Source organism: Macaca thibetana, chromosome 8, assembly GCF_024542745.1.
Source record: "Macaca thibetana thibetana isolate TM-01 chromosome 8, ASM2454274v1, whole genome shotgun sequence".
In the NCBI taxonomy this organism is placed as follows: Eukaryota; Metazoa; Chordata; class Mammalia; order Primates; family Cercopithecidae; genus Macaca; species Macaca thibetana.
In genome coordinates, this window is record NC_065585.1 from 110821305 (window position 1) to 110842705 (window position 21401).

At 38.0% G+C, this 21401-nt stretch overlaps 2 protein-coding genes across 16 annotated transcripts in view; both read right to left on the minus strand.

Annotated features, from left to right (window-relative positions):
- MAK16 (MAK16 homolog) overlaps positions 1-21401 on the minus strand; it is a 1030778-nt gene that overhangs the window by 863134 nt on the left and 146243 nt on the right. The gene's annotated exons all lie outside the window — the stretch shown is intronic.
- Positions 1-21401, minus strand: part of NRG1 (neuregulin 1) — a 1132381-nt gene that overhangs the window by 110737 nt on the left and 1000243 nt on the right. For 2 of the 15 annotated variants that reach the window (XM_050802454.1, XM_050802455.1), the window contains exon 1: positions 12007-16533. The exons of 12 other annotated variants lie outside the window; for them this stretch is intronic. In XM_050802454.1, coding sequence (XP_050658411.1) covers positions 12007-12673 — 667 coding nt within the window. In that variant the 5' untranslated portion in view covers positions 12674-16533. Of the gene's footprint in view, positions 1-12006; positions 16535-21401 lie in introns of those variants that run through there. One more of the 15 variants, XM_050802464.1, reaches the window with a different exon arrangement.

The following is a 21401-nucleotide window of genomic DNA, read 5'->3' on the forward strand; positions in this document are numbered from 1 at the left end:
CACTGACTAGTAGTGCTCATATGTTAAAAAAACAGTTTCCTATTAGGTGCATGATCAAGGTCTAAAGATTTATAACTGGCTGGGCATGGTGGGTCACAGCTGTAATCCCAGCACACTTGGAGGCCAAGGTGGGCGGATCACCTGAGATCAGGAGTTCAAGGCCAGCCTGGCCAACATGGTGAAACCCCGTCTCTACTAAAAACAAACCAAAAAAATTAGCCAGGCATGATAGTGCATGCCTGTAGCCCCGATACTCGGTAGGTGGAGGCAGGAGAATGGTTGAACCCAGGAGGTGGAGGTTGCAGTGAGCCAAGGCTGCACCACTGCACTCTAGCCTGGGCAACAGAGCAAGACTATCTCAAAAAAAAAAAAAATTACTATCATTCTACATATTATGAAAGGAGGAACAAATGAACAAATAAAACATGTGGAAATTAAACTCAGCTCCCCTAAATCTGTCCTATAAATCCAAGGACCATCAGAACTAAGTAGTTACTCTTCCTCTTCATTTGTCATTCACCTCTCATCCTTGAACCCTGTTGATCCAGAACAGAGCAAGAGTGACATATAAGCAAAATATATCACCAAAGCATGTCACCAAAATGTATGCATTTCCTCAAGGAGAGAATCTCACTCAGAGATTTTGTCCTTTATATAAATGTTTAACCTGATTAAAATTTGCTTTCTAAACCCTGCAGGAGACCAGAACAGTAAAGTAAAAGTGTAGAAAAAAATGTTTTAATTAATATATACTGATTGCAAAGTGACCTGGTAGCTGAAAGCCTAGAAAAGATGAAAATATCAACATTTTCTGGCTCTATGTGGTCTCTGGCAAGAAGGTTAACATCTTTGGGCTTGTTTCTCTATGCTAAAATAAAAGATTTGGTTCAAAGTGTCTCTAAGATGCCATAAAGCTCTGTAATTCTAATTTTGATTATGCAATAACCCAACATACAATCAGAATATACGTAGGTCTGGGTTATTTAGTAAAGCAGCTATAATCCCTAATATAACTCAATATGTCTTAATGAAAGAACACAAGTCAACAAAGTTATAATGCAACTATGTCCTAAAGACATCACAGTATTCAACATTGTGAAGATCCTGTATTCAATAAATCCCATTTTAAAATGACAGTAGTCACTAGTACTGTAAGTTATTAAAAGATTTCAATCCAAAATAGATAAAAAAGTTTCAAGGTGACCAATCATCAGCTATTCAGAAAACTCAGCAATCTTGAAGTATGAATTTTGCAAGGATTTTGAGAATCCTTGTATTGATCTCACTGATTACATGCACAGTTTACTAAATAGGCAGGGGTTATGTAGGTTATTGACTATGTGTACCATAGGTTCCATAGTTCAGATGAATTAAGATTATGAGGATCATATTCATGCAAGACTAAAGTTACTGGTAAGGGGTTAATTTAAATGTCTCCCTGTTATCGTGGAAGTAGAAAGATATAAAACACTGAAGTAATTATTTTACATATTTTGGTTTGTTTGTTTTTGATGTCAACTGAAGCCTTTATAGATTACGTGACAATGTTTTTTCTCTTCCTTTTGAAGAATCATAGGAGTTGCTTGATGGGAAAAACTGAAATTCAGCTTGCTTTAAAGATTATAGTAAAAAGAAATCAGAGTAGTAACCCTGAACTCTGCCACTAATCATTCTTAAGATTTGCTTTGTAGGCAGTACTTAGCATCATGTAACAATCAATGGTTACTGATTCCTTTTGCTCCCAGAAGAGCAAGCAATTATGACCCAGGAAGTTCTACCAAGGGATTACAAACAAATGCTAACAAGAGTTCAATTCTACTGTCCTTAGATCATTCCATTTATGTATGGAGCTTTTATTGCTGTGACACCAACATATTTCATAAAACAAATACTTCCGGCTACTTAGCAAAGGAAGAGACAACACTGAAAGTCATCAGGCTAATCGTGGTCAAGACTGTGGTTAAGGTCTCACTCACTCTCTCCCCCTACCCATCTAGTGAGAAACCACAGGTCTGGGCCATCCACTCCAAAACCTCTGATGCTTTAGGACACTGGCTTCAGAGAAGGGTGGGTGAGAGAAGTGTGGAGCCATGTGCCCTGAGATTGCTGGAGAAGAAGGAATAGGTGAGGTATGAAAGAACAGAGGAAAGAGAAGAATAACTGTGAATGGCAAGTATGAAAAAAATGAAGGGAGGGAACAGAGGAAAGAGAAGAGTAACTGTGAATGACAAGTATGAAAGAAATAAAGGGAGGGAAAAGGAAGGTAAACTGGGGAAATAAAATTGTATTACGTTGTACATCAATACAGGTAACACAGTTAGGAACTGAAGGATATAGGGTCTTCTGCTTGCTCATGAATTAAGTTTTCTTCCTAATGGCAGCTATCATTGTCTTCAGTGTTGCTCTCATCTTTCTTCCAAATGCATATGCATATATGTACATTTGGTTTAATATTAAATTAAGAACTTTTAAAATAAAATACATGATGACGGTTTTTAAATTTGATAATTACATGCATATTAAATTCTGTACTAACGCTGGCTTCAAAGAGAGTTCATGAATTTCTCCTTTGTCTGGGAGACCACCACCTCATGAAATGCAACTCAAACACTAAGTGCCTATCACTGAAAATCACAGTAAATCAAGTCTTGTCCTATCATACCATGTTTCTGACGATAAATTTAAAATGTTTTACCTGAGGAAGCTTTCCATTCTATTTCATCAAGTTTTATGGGGTCCATCAGCTTATTTCCAGTGCACAGTCAGAAAACTTATACCCAGGCAAAATCTACTCTAGATTGTTATCAAATATTTTATGCTTAGAAGGGGCTGCCTCATTGCTCCAGTATTGATTTAGAGTTCAATTTCTGCAGCAAATGTATTATACTTGAGTGAATAACAATCAAGATGAACAAAGCATAGAAGTTCTCACATATTTCTAGTTCTACTTTAAAGAATAAATAAAAATACATATATTATGCCCACTACTATACGTTTTTATAAATGGCAAGCTCTTACAAACTTGTATCTGTCTGTTAGAAAAACCATAAGGTGTACAACAAAAATACCAAAATCCCTAAAGTGTGTATATCTAGAAAGCACTGGCTTTTTCCCTTTTTGTAGGATTGTGGCCAATAATCCAGCCAGTAAGATTTCCTTTTAAGTTACTTGCAACAGAATCTCCAATATATACTTAAGCTCCAATTATTTTTTACTTCTAAAACATTTTTTTTCTCTTTTACTCTAGCAATTAGGCATAGGGCTAGAAATATTTTTTGTCCATCCCTCCCAAACCTATTAATAAACAACCTGTTTGTCCAAATTTAAAAATATTTTTATCTGCTCCATTTTATTTATGGTCAAATAATTTTCCCCTTTAGAATGTTATGTGTATGAATCATATGTATGTATATATACACACATAGATACACATAGATCTATGTATTGCACTCAAATAATGTCTACATTTGATTTGGCTCACATAAAATTATTCGATGTATATTATTTCCATGGTTTGTGTCAAATACTGAAAACAACTCATAGACGTTAATTCCTATCTTTTGAGATCAGGAAATCCCAGTTGGAACAATGAAAAGAGTAAGGTGAACATAATCTTAGGATTCATGATATTTCTAGCCAAGTTCTTCGCTTGCACCACATCTAAACCGTATAGATTATTTTCCATTGTCCCAATCTTTCCAAAGAGAGTACTTCCTTGACAAACAATCTGATATACCATGCAGTCTTTTCCTCTCTCAAAAGTAACTCCTTATCGCTTTCCCTATAATGAAGCCCTTCATGCAGTGATTTTTGGACATTACTCAAAAAGTAATAATCTATGTAACTCAAAAAGTAATAATCTATGTATTCTAACCAATTTTTATAAGGGAAAAAATACTCCTTTTATGACACTGGGTTCAAGAAATTAGTAAAGCCCTACACAACATTTTAAGGCATAACAAATTAATTCACTGGTAAAGAGTCCCTACAATTTATTTCTAGAAATGTTAGCGCTTGTGAATATATGCATATATGAACCCCGATAGAAAGGGCAAAGAAAGAAGTGAATATATTTTTAATCTCTGTTTTCTTTAGGTAGAGTAACCACTTTTGTTCTCATCACAATCTCTTGGGAGTTTTAGATATTAACATCCCCATTTGTTTGGATGTAAAACTAAATCTCAAGTGAAACGATTTCCTCAAAGTCACACAGCAGGTTAGAGGAAGAGTTGGCATTTGATTTCGAATTTCTAGCATAATTCCTACTTTAAAATAATGTATCATCAACTCTTCACTTCCTTCAAAGTTTTTCATAAGGTTCCCCTAAAGCTCCAAAAGTATTCCCCAGACATTGTTACCAAACCACTGTCAAGATCAAAGGAGAAAAAGAACAAAGTGAGGCAGGGAGTTAAAGTAGAATGAGGGAGAATATTGGTGCTGATTTTGTATTTTTTATGTCTCAGTCTAGGACTCGGTGTTTTCCAAAATCTCATTTAATCTCCTAACAGCCCCAAGACATGTATATTTATTATTATCACATATAAATGAGGAAATGGATTTAACACGATGGTCTAACTTGCTCAAGGCCATGAAGACGGGCAAGTGGGACTGAAATTCAAGTCTACCCACTGGAAAGCTAACACCCTAAGACAAAAAACTGAGAGAATCAGAGTTGTAAGAGACTTCAGAAGTAAATATAGTTAATAATCTGCTAGGAACATAAATCTCCCTCAACAGTGTCACTGCTTGAATACTTTTAGTACTAAGAAAATCATTTCTTTCCAAGTATGTAACACATTTCAGTTGGGATAACTTTGATCACTAAAACATTCTCCCATATATTATATTGTTGGGAGATAGATGTCCAGCTTCCAGAGGAGTGTCTTATGCATACCAACATCATAAAGGTAAAATTATCTTTTCTTTTTTATTGAGGCAGAGTCTCACTCTGTCACCCAGGCTGGAGTGTAGTAGCATGATCTCAGCTCACTGCAACCTCCACCTCCCAGGTTCAAGTGATTCTCCTGCCTCAGCCTCCTGAGTAGTTGGGATTATAGGCATGAGCCTCCACCCCTGGCTAATTTTTGTATTTTCAGTAGAGACAGGGTTTCACCATGTTGGCCAGGCTGGTCTCGAACTCCTGATCTCAGGTGATTATCCCACCTCAGCCTCCCAAAGTGCTAGGATTACAGGCATAAGCCATGGCACCTGGCCAAAATTCTCATCTCTAAAAAAGACACCTGTTATAGGGTGATAAAAGTTTTACTAATTAGTATTTAAATAATAAATGGGAAAACGAAATCTTTTAAATTATGATAAATAACATATGCTACTTGAATATAAATGCTAAAAACAGTTTCGAGAAGAAAAGCAAGTGTAGCAAAGGTAAGATGACTTCAGTTTTAGTCTCAGCACTGCCACTGATTGGTTGTAGTGACACTGGGCAAGTCGCTTCACTTTTCCAGACCTGCCTTTTCTCACTTAGGAAGTGACATAAATAATCTCTAAAAATGTTCAGCATATAAAATTCTATGATTATAAGACATTAGTTATATTATTCAGAAACACCCTTTGAATGCCTACACACACACACACACAGAGACAAAATTCACTGCAGTAAAGATTACAACCATCTTTGAGATGATGAGGATTAACTTCACTCACTGCTAGTCAATCACTCTTCATGTGAATAGTATATGAACTCATGTCTTTATTCAGTTTAAGAACTAATCAACTTAATGGCAGATTCTAGTCTTTGTCTGTACAGTGAAATGAACAACCCTTGGGAATATTTTAATACTCTGGATGTTCTGCAAGCCAAAACAACACATAAAAATATGACCAAAATATAGAAACAAAAATATTTACAGCTACCAACTCTCTAGAATCTGAAAATAATCTTAGAATCTTTATGTACATGCTAGAAGAATTATGTATGTATTTTTCATCTTAAGAGGATGCTCCTAAAGGGCCAGATAGATCAAACTTTTCTCCCTACTCCAATGGTTTGATTAAATAGTGCCATATGGTAGATCACCCCTGGCTACTCAGCCTGTTGGTAGCAGAGGTGGGATTGCTGTCATTTAAAGGACATTGCTGGGCAAGTGTTCAGTATTCGGTAAATGGAGAAGAGAAACATATTAAGAAAAGACAGAAGTGGAAGTCAAAAGGTGAATCACATGATGGTAAAGAAGAAGAAATGCTGAATTAAGGGGGTATATGTATAAGAAAGCAAGAAATATCTCAAATTGCATTATGCAATTAGATTCTTAAAATTCACTAGAACATAAGCTCCCTGAGGGCAGGTACTGTACTATTTTCCACTGCCATATAACTGGTCTAGAACAGAGTCTGGCACAGAGTAGGCACTTAGCATACATTCACTGAATGAAAAAACAAAACAAAACAAAGAGGAAATAACAGAAGAAAAACAAAGCATTGATGTAGAGCAAAAGTAATAAAAGTAGAAACATGAGCATAAAAGTAGATGGAATGTAGTTTATGTTGTAGTAGAATGTTCAATGAACTCTGCGGACAAGTTATATTCCTGGTTCTCAGGGGCATCTAAACAAGTCATAACTTTTTATGCTTTGGTTTTTCAATCTATAAAATATCTCTTCCTTCATGCTTTAAAAGGATACTATGAAGAGTTGTTAAAAGGAAGAGGGAAGGAGGAAGAACACAGATGGATGGTTTGGAACATCATTTTCTGGGAGTACAGAAATGCTGATGTCTAAAACCAGAAAAACTGGAATCAATCAAGCACACTAAAGAAAAAAAGATGAAAAGATCAAGAAGGTTAAAATTTGATTTAATTATGCCATTAAGAAACTGGTATATTGGTCACTGGCTAGAGTTTTTTTTTGTATGTTTATAATATATGAAAGTACCATTCAGCATTAAAATGCAATAAATAAGGTTAAAGTTTAAATGAAGACAGTTGAAATTATTTTGATATGATGCAATGAAATATTGACCCATAAAGCCAAAATGGCATAATTACAAAAATAAAAACGAGTCAATATGTAATTGGGAAGGTAGGAAGGAAAGAGGAGAAGAAGACTGAGTTGGGTATCACAAAGGAATAGAGAGGAGAAAACAAAATGGGCTATGAAGAAATGAGATACCATCTCACACCAGTTAGAATGGTGATCATTAAAAAGTCAGGAAACAACAGGTGCTGGAGAGGATGTGGAGAAATAGGAACACTTTTACACTGTTGGTGGGATTGTAAACTAGTTCAACCATTATGGAAAACAGTATGGCGATTCCTCAAGGATCTAGAACTAGATGTACCATATGACCCAGCCATCCCATTACTGGGTATATACCCAAAGGATTATAAATCATGCTGCTATAAAGACACATGCACACGTGTGTTTATTGCGGCACTATTCACAATAGCAAAGACTTGGAATCAACCCAAATGTCCATCAGTGACAGACTGGATTAAGAAAATGTGGCACATATACACCATGGAATACTATGCAGCCATAAAAAAGGATGAGTTTGTGTCCTTTGTAGGCACACGGATGCAGCTGGAAACCATCATTCTTAGCAAACTATCACAAGAACAGAAAACCAAACACCGCATGTTCTCACTCATAGGTGGGAACTGAACAATGAGATCACTTGGACTCGGGAAGGGGGACATCACACACAGGGGCCTATCATGGGGAGGGGGAAGGGGGGAGGGATTGTACTGGGAGTTATACCTGATGTAAATGACGAGTTGATGGGTGCTGACGAGTTGATGGGTGCAGCACAGCAACATGGCACAAGTATACATATGTAACAAACCTGCACGTTATACACATGTACCCTAGAACTTAAAGTATAATAATAATAATAATAAATAAATAAATAAATAAATGAAAAAGAAGAGAATTGAGCCATAGAGCAATCTCCTATATATGAGGGAAGAACTCACCCTAGGCAACCCATGCTGTTTTCAGAAGCAAGCTGAACACTGTATGGATGATCAAATAAAAAGGGAAAAGACCACCATGACTGAAAATTCAATAAGAGCAAAACAGGAAGGCGAGAAGAAAATTTATTTTTAGTGATATGCACTAAACACACGCCTAAACAGTGTTCCCACTTTAAGTACTTCCCTAATTCTCAGTCTGATGCTATGTTAGTCTCTAGCTCCAACTCTCTACAATAAGGATATGATGAGAGAAGAAAACAGGAGAGAGAGAGAGAGAGAGAGAGAGAGAGAGAGAGAGAGAGTGTTTAAATTCTCAGAGACAGAGACAATCTAAAAGTTTGGATTTTGCCACATTTTTCAGAGTTTAGTATATTTTAATAAAAGAATTTCACTAGGCATTTCTGAGCCTGGGTTTCTTCACCAGTAAATTTATAAAATTATTCAGTTCCAATAGAAAATCTTTTAGTCTCTTCCAGTTTTTAATATTTTAGGCTGTAATTGGCAACGATTAAAGTGGGGAAAAGTTATTTGAAATCACTGTTCTGAAATACCTACAAATATAGTTGCCAAGAACTAGAAGGATCCATTAGAATTTAAATGAATGGCATTTTTAAATAGAAGGAAATGAATCCTATGGTATATCCAATTCATCATGTTGATCTTTTGCAAATAGTTACTGATTCTTATTGTCATGCGGTAACAATGGTTTGTCATACAATCCCATAATAAGACTTAGGACAAAGCAAAACAAAGTTGGCCCAAGATGAAAATACCAACATTCTTGCATCCAAGAATCTGTTGTCAAGCAGGGAGGATCTCACATCCAGAAAACATTTTCTTTCAAGATGGTACCACTATTTCCTGGCTACAATTTAATTAATCAGCTCTTTTTATAATAATCTAAGTTTGCAATCTCCCAACAGTCAGGGTAGGAAAAATTTTAAAGCCCAGACAAAGAAAACAAATGAATAGTGCAAGTATTACATAACCCACTGAGAAGTAAAAACTTAATTAGTATCATGACAATATCATCATTGTGGTAGTGGGAAACCATTAACCATACTTAGAAATACTTTAGAATAAAAAATACATAATTATATACTTTCACTCCAATTCTTCACTGGACTTCTTAAGACCTACATGAATGCATAGATTAATATCATGAAAATATGAAATATTACTTTATGAAAGAAATACCCATTTTAGAAAATCTGACATAGCCACTATACCTTAAGGCAATTTAAAATGTCATATTTTGCCTTATATTATAACAAAGACAAAGAATGTTGTAATTTGACAAAAGTCAGTGAGGGAGTAATTCCAGTATTTATAAAATAAAACTTTAATACTAGTAGGTAGATTGGTTTGGGGAGCAACGCTGCAGACACAATTACTGGGATTGTCTCTCTTCTACTCTCTCAGGCTCCAGGATAAAGAAGAATCAATTAGCCCTCAACAGTCTATGACCTTGAAGGCTACAGCTCTGTGCATAATGTGCTGAATATGCTGAGACAGAAAAAAAAAAAAAAAAAAAAAAAAAAGGAAAAGGGAGAATAAAGTCCTAAAACCACTGAAGAGCATGTTTCACATATGATAATGTCATTTTCAAATATAAGCCATGACAGCTTAGTTTATGTCAAAAACATGCACGGTAAAAGGAACGTCCCAGTTCTTTCTGCGACTAAACAATACTTTCTTAGTTGAAAAATACAATCCCTTTGTAAGCTTTTTTTCCCCTTTCCATTAATTAATGGTTACAACCTTTTTAAACAACAACAAAAACAACCACTTACAAGTCTCTAGAAACAAAGCTGCCTGGACCAATCTCTTTCAAACACTACTCCCCCCAACCAATACCCCCCCGACCCCCTGCCCCACAAAAAGTAGGCTCACAATTTTTAGAATACTTGATTTTTTTTTTAAGGGACTAGTCCAAAAAATTAACAGAGTCTCCCTACAGGTTTTAAAGTGTTAGCCAACTAACTGTCTACCCCTAACTTTTCAGGAGAAAACTACTTCCCAGACTGCTTCTCTAGGCTTATCTCCGATGCGCTTCAAAACGTTGCAGCTGTGCATCTGGTCAAACTGGCCACAATGATGCTTTTAGGCAGCAGTAAATCTTTCCCATTTATTGCAGATGCCACAATATCAATGCCCTGGCTTGGGAAAAAAAAAAAAAACTGATAAGGAATATGTAATCTACTAAAACACTTAGTAGAAAAATTTACTTTACAAAATAATTTATCAAAACTTTACAACATACTTTCTGACATGGTCTTAGATCAGGAAAATGTGCTAGATGTTTCTTTGTTTTCTTGATTTCCTCAGATGACAAAATTATAGAATTTAGTTGAAGTGTTTTTCAAAGGGCATTTTTTTCTTTCTCTGGACAATGAAACCTGTTTAAGCAGATTTCAATTAAAGACTTAAGTTTAAAATGATCAAGTAACCTTGTTCTCCTGATGAATTTCGCTTCTCTTTGCAGGATCTGTACTTGCTTTTTATAGCATGTCATTTCATCTGGGTATTATTTCCCGGTCACTTTGCCAGGTGGGAAGAGGCAGCAAAGGCGGTGATGTCTGTCAGACCTTTAATGATGCTTCAGGGATTTGATAAAGATACAAAGCATTGTCTGCATGAAGGAGGTTTTCCCTAATTGCACCTAGAAAACAAGACTCTTTTTTTTTTTCTTTAAATCTTTGCCATTGAATCTGGTGTGTGTGAAATGATTAGGAGTTACAAGCACAAATCAAGTTTTTCTGTGTTTCTATAGCATGCTGCACTACTTCACATTGAACGTGACGTCTGGAAAAGGTACTCTTTATTCTTCATTACTGTCCAGAGGAAAAACAAAAGAGGCATTTCGTCAGAGAAATTGTCAACTCTCTTTTAACCCTAAGAGCTTTCATGTAAGTTATTAAGAACCAAATTTTCTGATCTTGTACTTTCCTACTAAGTAAATATTCCTCATGGTAAAAAGTGATAGGAGATAGAGACAACAAAAATAAACTAGAAACATTTTTAAAAGGCTATAGAAAACTCCTCCCTTCTATATTGATGTTTAGAACAGTCATGCTTTCATTCCTGTCAACTTTCCACTCTAAAGCTATTGCAGTTACCTAATGCAAATGCAAACAGAAATGTATTGTTTTTAAGAGCGTGGGCTCTCTTCACATCACAGGTTATTAAACTGGGCTGCTGCAATCTGCCAGACTAAGATGACACATGCCTTAAAAAGAAAAAAAAAAAAAAAAAAGGTACCTCACTAATGGATCTTGTACTTTTTAATGACTGCCAAGGAAGCTATTTAAACATTTGATTATAGAAGACAAAACTAATTTGGGCAAATCCTTCATGCAGAATCCTACTGTGTCCTGGACAAAATAAAGCTGCCGTTACTAAGTGCTCACTAACTGAAAGTACAGTCTGGGCAGGACAGTAGTCATCTCAAGCTAGTGAGAGGCAAGCACCGTAAATGTCTTAAGACTTGCTGCAATCTCAGAAAGAACCAATTAAGATACAAAAGTAGGGAGAGGTGGTTAGAGAACAGGAAGAAGGGAGAGAAAGACAACAAGCAGTTTGGGGTTGCTGAGAGATAGAGGGTAACAGAAAGGTGACAGGAAATCTATGATGGGGAAGAGAAAGACACAAAATAATACTGGTATATGAAAGTCACATTTCTATAAAACATGAAAAGATGGCCTGATGTTTCAATTTTAAAATGTGTTAGAAATAAATTGAATTTAACTTAAATTCAAGCCTGACTTGCAGATGCTGAAGTTTTGCATTCCCGGTACCAGACTGAACAATGTGGCTAGAGAGAGCTGCTGTCACAACACTGGTTCAGACCCGGAATTTGCAAGATCATTTTACTCAGCCCTTCAATGCCAGCCCAAGTGTCTCAAACACATGCTTTGCTTAAACAAAACCAGGCAACTAAAATGCAAGAAGAAAGGGAAACATCCTTTGGGGACCTCAAACCCACCCCTTTCCTTTATTCTTCTTCTTCATCATCATCATCATCATCATCATCATCATCATCATCATCATCTCTCTCTCTCTCTCTCTCTACTTACAAAGTTTAGGAGCAGTTTGGAGATTAGTTTCTGTTGTTTGTGGCTGAGTTGCTGACTTGGGCGTTCTCACCTCAGGGTTCCGGGTGGGTGAAGGGAAGGATGGTGCAGTGGACGGCAAGAAAGAAAAGGCAAAAATACGATTCTTCGGTGTCGGTGCCACTGATGGTTCAAAGGAGACAACAGCCTTGTCACCTTGCACTGTAACTTGAACCTTGCTTTCAGATTGAGCCCTAGAGACAGGTGAAGTATATGCCTCAGACGACACCCACACAGCTGAGGCAGCAGTTGGGTCCAGAGAAATAATAGGGTCCTGGCCTAATCCCCCAGGGTCAAGGTGAGTAGGAGAGTCATACTCAAAGATCTTGTCCACGAATACCCACTTGAGGCCGGCAATGCAGAGGCAGAGGCTGACCAGGCAAGCCAGGATGGGGACAATGCAGATTTTCTCTGAGTTGAGGCAACCTCTCAGGCGCTCAGCTTCTAGGCACACACAGCAGGGCACGGCCAGGCCCACAAGTCCAGGGGTTCTCCCATCTTCAGTCTGGGGCTCTGGCATGTCTTCTGCTGCCGGAAGCCCATCAAGAGATGGGTCTGCACTCAGCTGAGTGGAGGGGCTAGAGGACCTCTCGGCGGCGACCTCAGACATGTCTGGGGAATAAATCTCCATCGGCTCACCTCCAGAAGAAGGCCTGGCCGCTCTCACGGTCCATTACCACGCAGAGGCCCCCCCAACCAAATGATACAGCATCTTAAAGGGGGAAATCGATAAATTGTCCAAGTCCAAGGCCATTATCAAAATCAAGAAGAGTTCAAGAAGATGCAAGGGGGGAAGAAAAGCTCCTAGCAACTACAAAATCAGAGTATATCGTTATAATTCTTTAAACTGCTGTTTCTGGGCCACTTTTCTAGTTCTTTTAAACGTTACTCCAAACCATCCCGGGCTCGTCAAGAGGACAGGGACCAAAATAGATCGACGGAGCTGCTGGCTGGTTAATTAAGTAAACCAGTAGCCCAAAGTGAAAGGCATGTTTCTCACCTCGAGCATCTGAAGCTGGTGTCTGCTCAGATGAAGAAAACAACTGTCATGCAGGAGAAGTAAAAGCAGAAGGAGGACCAGCGGCGGTGGCGGCGGCGGCAGCAGCGGCGGCGGCAGGAGAGGCAGTAGTGACAATAGCAACAGCATCCTGTTGTGTTAACGCGACGACGGCTGAAAGGGGCTGAATCATTACAGAGCAGCAGGTGCCTGCCCTCGGAGCATCACTGCAAACAGGATCAGAGGGCTCCGGAGGCAAGAGTGCAGCCAGGAGGGGCGGTCACTCCCTTCCCCGCCCTGCCTCCACCCCACCCCCGACTACTCCTCTTTGTCCTTCTTGAGTGCTCATTCACTTTCTTCCTCTGCGGCTCTTCTCTGCTTCAGTCTCTCTCTTTCTTTCCCTTCTTCATCCAAGCCCGTCCTCTCTCTCTCCTCTCTCTCTTTCCTCCCCCTCTCCCAACCCCCACTCCCCACTCTCTATCCACACTCTAGAGCTGCAGGCTGGTCTGAGTAAAATCAGTATCCCCAGCCACACAGGACTGCCAGTGACTTCCTATTTTATCTAATTAGAAGGAATAAAGGCCATCAAATCAAAAAGAGGCATGCAGGCATCAGTTAAGCCTAGTCCCCATGGCCCCCACCCGTTATCCTCCTTTTTCTTTCTTTCTCTACAAAAGCTGTCCCAGTCTTCTTCTACCCCCACCTTGCCGGCTTTCAGTCTCTTTCCTTCACCCACTGTTGGGTCAGAAAAAGCCAGCGATCGATGCTAGCAATCTAACAAAGCTGGGATGGGGAGGGGGTTGGGGGGGTGTAGGTGGGACCTTATGGGTTGGACCTGAGGCTTGGCGAAGTCTGCTATCTGATTCCTCCCTAGAGAGGTAAGCTTTTCAACAGCAATTTCTTCCTGCCTGCTGCTGAGAGATAGCATTCCTTCCCTAGCCCTCTAATAAGTTTTCTTCACTAAGAGGACTGTTATTACCTGATTTTCGACCAACAGTTTGAACGTTTTTTTCCTAACCATGGACAGCTCTGCCTTTAGCCCTTTTTGCAATGACTCTGTAAGACTTTGTCATGCCCAGAGAGAAATGCTGAGTACAGGCTGGAGGGAGTGCTAGGGGAGGGGTTGGCAGCCCATATATCCCCTGCTGTGGTCCCCTTTGAATTTCCATTTCTTCTATCTCACCCAAAGAAGACTAGACTAATGTCAAGCTAATAGGAAGCACCAGTAAGTAACAGAGTTATGATGCGAGCAAAGCTACCACTTCATTTTTAGATTAGCCTTTCATGGTGACTCCACACTGCAGAGGTCTGAATTCCCTGGCACTGTAATATATACCACATGTCCTCAGCTATCACCGCACTGCAAGTACTAAGAAGAGTTTTCGATGAGAGCATGCCTTTTGGGTTAGGTTTCAGGAGCTTTACCTTCCAGATAGTTTCAATGCTGATTTTTTTTCTTTTAAAACAACAGTCATTAAAACACTAGAAGAAAGCACTGTTCATAATAGAGACCACAGGCTTCTCCAAGCACTCTGCTCCATGTCACTTCACACAATATGCATCTGAACCTGTAATGCACACTTACTGTGACTGGACATCTAAACGGTTTCCAAGGAACCATTCTGTTTACCTATGTCAACAGGAGTCTTTAAAACTCTCTCTAAATCTATACTACATAGCCATCATATGAGTCCCTGAAGCAGTGAAATTTAGAACTCAAGTCCTGAGAAAATCTGCTTTAAGCATGTTGTATTTTGTAGGGCACAATCTCCACTGCTTTGAGGTACGTTTCAGCTTCAAATGACAGGAGATAAGAATATTATCACTTCTTCCTTCAAGATGAAATTAGTCCATTATTATAAATGATTTAAAGGGTCTTAACATCTTAAACTGTGTTTTCAGTACTATAACAACAACAAAAGCCTGTGCCAATTTGCATAATTGTAACCATGACTATGACAACTTTATGGGCAACATGAGTTATCCTTAAGTTCATCTCTCTATAATCTGCATATATATACCAGTAAATGGTGTTTAAAAATAATTCCTATGCTTATTTTCTAGGTTTATTTGACTTTAAAGCGGTGAGAGCTCTCTTACAAAGATTCTAGCAATGGACATACAATTTCACAGTGTAGAAAATGTCTACTGAAGCACTTAAAGCATTCACATTGAAAGACAGTAAGATCTCAATGATCAATATTCATGTAAATATTCAGAAACAATATCAGCAGGTGTTTATGCTAAACTACGGTAATTTATAATTTCTTCAAAAAGTACCCAGTTGAAATATATGGCACTGAATTCCTCAATTTTGACCTAAACCAAAAATATTATACTCAGTACACTAGCATTTCATCCAAGGCCAAGGTCAGCTAAATTTCAAAGACCAAAATGGGGTTCAGGTGGCCCCAAGTCCGGCAGATAGGAGAAAATACCAAGCATGATAACCCATAGTTTAGAAAGGTGGTCTTTAACTTACACCAATAGCAATTATTCACCTTACCTCAACCATTAAGAACAAACATATTCAGCAGGGAAGAAAAAAAAAAAAGTTACTGGGCATTGCTCTAGCTGTTACACTGAAAATACCCAACACTTATAGAGAAAACCAACATTTTATACAAAGACTAGGACAACACATCAGAGAGAGAATCCTGTGGACTGCCACAAGTACTCTTTCCCTTGGACTACATAAACCAGACTTTGGGATGTGTCTGTTTTGCCCCTAGAAAGGCATTCCATAAACCCTGTGGCACCTTGGTGCTAAGATTAGTCTGCAGACAGTCAGCTTCCTATAAAATTGTTTTTTTCCACCAAATTGGAAAATAAATGTAAATGGGGAAATGGAGAAGGATGGGAGGTGAAGAATAAAAGGAATTCTCCATTAGTTCTACCCTTGGGACTAGGACCCATAAGTTGCCTTTCTCCCTTCATCAAATCCTCTATAGCAATAAAAGAGTGAGAAAGGAAAGTGTGAATGGGGTTAGAGGTCAGAATTTCCTTTGGATAAAACATGTATGTTTGTAGGAAAAACTGCAAGGATATAGCATTTTAACCCTTTAAGCTCCACCCCAGTAAAGCCCAGGAATACCCCATTTCCATGTCCTCTTAGAAAAATAAACTAGACAATTTTTTACTACCTTTTTAAACCTTTTACACCATCTCCCTCACAATAACAAAAGCTACCTTTATTGAGTTCCACCCAGGCAACAAGCACTCTGCTAGGTTCATAATACACATTGTTTCTGATCTTCACTAATCCCATACAGTCCATACTAATCTTAAAATTTTTAAAAAAATATTTCATTGGCCCAGGTAGCTTAGGTAATTTTGCCATGGACATATAGCTATGTGGCCAAGATTTGAATACGTTCTGATTCATTCTATTTCTGCTGACAAATACTGATTTTGTTTTTTTATCAAAAGGGTGCATTTGATTATATTATTGATTACATATCTCTTCAAGAAGAGACTATGAAAACCAGAATAGATAACTATGAAATAGGAATTATTACCTTAATATAATTTGTAAACAAACTTAAAAGGATCTAGTTTTCAAAATAAGACTTCTAAAATTTTGCCTAATAATTTTTAGAAATTATAAGAATTAAGCATGGACCATTTAAATACTATCTATTTATCATTTAAATCAAATGAGCTCTTCCATGGTCTCATTCCAGGACTTCCTTTGGGAACCGATTTCAGTTATGTATTGCTGTGAAACCGCCCGGAAATAGCTTACAGCAACCGCCATTTTATTCTGTAGGTTTACTGGGTTCAGCTGAGTGGTTTCTCTGCTCCATTTGACGTCAGCTGGTGCTGCAGGTGAGGTGCAACTAGGTGAAAACATTCAAAATGGCTCCCATACATGATGACTGGCAGCTGCTGCTAGATGCCAGCCGGCACTGTGAAATGGTGCAGCAACCGGTGGCCTCTCCTTGTGGCTTGAGCTTCCCACAGTATGGTGGCCAGGTTGTGAGAGAAAGCACCCCAAGAGGAAGAAAACACAAGCTGCCAGTACTCTTAAAAGTCTGTGCCTGAAAGCAGAACAAACTATTTCCCCTGCATCCTACTGGTTAAGAAGTCACCGTGCCAGCCCAGACTCAAGGACAGAGGAAATACATTTTGAGGGAGAAAGTGGCAAAGAATTTGCAGCCACAATTAATCTGCTACAGAGGATAAGAAAGTAAATGCTAGTACACCAACCTGGATCAAGAAGAGAGACGGTAATATAGAATGGGATTTGGCAGAATAAAGTAAAATCTACTTATATTTCTGATCCACTTTCATAATATTTCAGCTTCCTTCTAAGTTGGCTTCAAGAAAAAAAATCCTGTAATATCATCAAATAAAAAAATACTAGAATTTCTCTGCTACTTCAATTCAAGTTAGTCTATGAATTCAAGCTAGTCATTCTGCTTTACTTTTATTTACTTTATCATCAGAAGAATGTACGGTAGCTCCAACAGATGAAACAGAATGATAAATATCATTTTGCTTTTGACCTTATTACTCATTTATTTTCTCTTTGACTTTTTTCCTGTATCTTGGCGATATAACTCTAAAATATTATCTCTCTGAAATCTAAAAATACTATCACTGAAAAACTTTATCCTTGCTCCTAAATTTTATGGCTGGCAAAAGAGTAGAATTTACTTCACAGTATCTAACATAAAATAAAAATGATGGCAGCAGTTGTTTCATTTGGGGAGATCCCTACATACAAATGGCAATTATTTATTTATTTGCTGAGGAATTATGAAATCATAATTTTCATAAGAAAGCGCCAGGCCATAAAGTTAACTTTAAAACCCTGCAGCTTCTTTGGAGGATAAAGTACACCAATGGATCTGTCAGCTTCCTCCACCTATCCAAAAAACATGCCCTCAGCTAGGTCTTAGCTCCTTGACAGAGCCCTTCCCATTTTTCCAAATCATAGACCCAGTATTTCTTAACTGAAACATTTACTGGGGCACATTCACAGTCATGTGTCATCATTTAATTACATCATGTATACAGGGCTGAAGAATGCAATTTCTTTGACGGCAAAGATTATCAGTATTTGATTGTCTGATAGAGCTGGGCTATCCATTCAATACATACATTTGGTTTGGTTTTACTTTTAATTGGGATTGAATTACACAGATTATGGGGTCTCTAATAGATCAGCAGGCTTTATTCATACCCTCTATACTCTCCTCCATTTTTTCAAGTTTTAATGGCCTATTCAGATACTTCCTTATCAAATTTTCTCTGATTGTTCCAAAATATGCCTTGAATTAATTTAGCCCGGTCTAGCAAAACTCAACTACCACAGATCCTATCAGTGGAGGGAAAGTTTGGAATATGCTAATATTTAACTATTTTTTCTTGTCATTCCTCTCTCCCCAGCTAAACAGAAAAGTTCTCTGAGAGCAAACCAAATCCATGTGCTGTTTGATGTTCTTCTACATTATTTATGATGCAAAATGGGTGAGATGAATGGAACTTATTTTACCTTACTGGGCATGTCTTTTCTGCCCACTTTAAAGGTGAGTCAAGACTGATTATTCTTACCCAGTGAAAATGTTCTCAGAGCAGACAATTTGACTTAATTTTAAGCATTACTTTGTGAGATGCTGTATCAAGTGCTTGATATTGACTGTGCTCTGTGTTCTCATTCTGTAACACGATGAGCAATTTACTCTGGTACATTTTGTTCTTTATGAGTTTAGATCCTTTGTAACTGAAGATACAGTAAATGATCTCAAAGATGAAGATGTGAGAATTTCATATGGAAAGATATTTTAATTGCATATGATAGTTTTAGTGAGTTTGCTTTACTTTGGGAGAATCTATTAATTTCTCACTCCCCATAAGTAAAATTATTCGTTTTCTACAAACATAGTTTATTGGTCATTTTACAAGTTGCTCTTCTTTTAAAATTCCACTGGAGAAGTTTTGGAACTAGATGGAAGGGGTGATTGCGCAACACTGCAATAAATGCAACTGGTTGTGACTCTCAAATGGTTAATTTTGCTGTGTGAATTTCAACTCAAGGAAAAATGAGACTGTTAAGTGTAGGCTGCCCTTTCTTCTAGAAAAGTATCAATAGGCAATGTGGCATTGAATCTCAGGCAATTATTAACTTTGAACTCTGAACTTATATTAATATTAATTTACATATGTATATGTATATATATGTATATATTTAGAGTCAGGTTTTCACTCTGTCTCCCAGGCTGGAGTGCAATGGCGCAATCCTAGTCACTGCAGCCTTGATGTCCTGGGCTCAAGCAACTCTCCCACCTTAGCCTCTCAAGTAGCTGAGACTACAGGTGCATGCCACCATGCCTGGCTAACTTATTTTTAAATTATTATTATTATTATTATTATTATTTTGTAGAGGCAGGGTCTCACTCTCTCACCCAGGCTAGAGTGCAATGGTGCAATCATAACTCACCATAGTCTCAAACTCCTGGCCTCAGCAATCCTCCTACCTCAGCCTCCCAAAGTGCTGGTATTACAGTTGTGAGCCACCATGCCTGCCAATATGTATATTTTAAATAGGGAAATAGGATGGAGTTGAACAGTGAAAAATAATATTTTAGTACATAAAACAGGATAGAAAGATAACGCTTTGCTCATGTTCTCATAAGCCTTTTGAATTCAGAGTCTCAATGACATATCCATTTCCTAGTTTTTGTGTGTGTATGTGTCTGAGCTCTTTGGGATGAAGGACTCCACTGGAAATAAGTGCCAAGGACGAGGGGCAAGTGGCAGTCTTCCAGTATTATCTGTGTTTTCTTATCAAAAATGTGATAAATTCAACACCAGAACGTCAGCTCCATAAGGCCATGCACTTGTGTCTGCCTCCACTGCTATATCCCCAGTACCTACAGCATGCCTGGCACACAGCAGACCATTTGTTAAACAAATGCATCCAAATGAAAACGACATGGAAGAGGGATGAATAAACTATGGGAAACATCTTTGAGACATGGGTTTTACCAGTCTGAGTAAATGCAAATAATGTTAAATTACTGTGTGTGGGGGGGGGGATATGTGTGTGTGTGTGTGTGGAGTGTGTGTGTGTGTGTGACAAAAAGAAGAAAAACCAAAAGAAACATTATCTTTATACAGAGTAAACTGAGGTTATGTGGATGAATGGCCATTTCTAACATTTACTAGAGCAATATATGTTGGCTTAGTTACCTTGAGCCAATATCTTTGCTGTGTCTCATTAATATTCACTATGACAGTTAAGTTCAGGGCATAGAGCAGCACAGCTCAGAGAGATTTTCTGTTGTTTGTTTTTCATTCTTCTGGCAAATGTAACAAAAATGCAAGATATAATTTTGCTTTTATGCACATATCCAATGTGTTATCTTATTTAACGAAAATGATAATGGATGTATTTTAATGCAGTGAGAGAAGTTTTAGCTAAAAACAAGGAGGAAATACCTTGATAACCGATGCTGGTTTAATATAAATTCAGCAAAGTTTTAAAAATGGGAGGGATTGAACTTGACATATACTTAAGCACTAGCTATTTGTTTTAAAGTTCAGTTGCTTGTCAGCCAGTTCTATAAACTGGTCCCCCAATCAACCCAGAAATGTAGTTAGTTAGTATATAGCACAGCATATCACTTATAGCAAATGCTCTAGAAATATGTGTTAATTTGATTTTTAAATCTCCTGCTTAAAATAGAGAGAAACAGTTGAGCATGAGATTATACACATGTGAAAGCAGTTATGAATTACTCATAAGAGAGGACCAGCTATTCAAGAGACTGAAACTTCATATAAGCCCATGTGTAAAATATACTTGCACAACATTCCTGGAATAAAGTAAGTTTGAGGAAAGGGATTACCTGAAGTGTTCTCCTTTTAAACATGGTTCAAATTTCTTTTCTCTTTATTTTTGTTTATTTATTTTGAGATGGAATCTCGCTCTGTCGCTTAGACTGGAGTGCAGTGGCACGATCTCAGCTCACTGCAGCCTCCGCCTCCCAGGTTCCAGTGATTCTCCTGCCTTGGCTTCCTGGGTAGCTGGGATTACAGGCACACACCACCACACCTGGCTAATTTTTGTATTTTTAGTAGAGATGGGGTTTCGCCATGTTGGCCAGGCTGGTCTCTAACTCCTGACCTCAGGTCATCTGCCCATCTCAGCCTCCCAAAGTGCTAGGATTATAGGCGTGGGCCACCACACCTGGCCAGTTCAAATTTCTGAATCTGAAAAGACCTTAGCCAGAGAAAACATCTTACAATATACATTTTCCTTAGAGTACACACAGTTTTCCTCTCCTTGTTGCTGATCAAAATGAAAATATGAAGTTGCACCAAAGGGAAAAAAAAAAAGAAGAAATAAAAATAT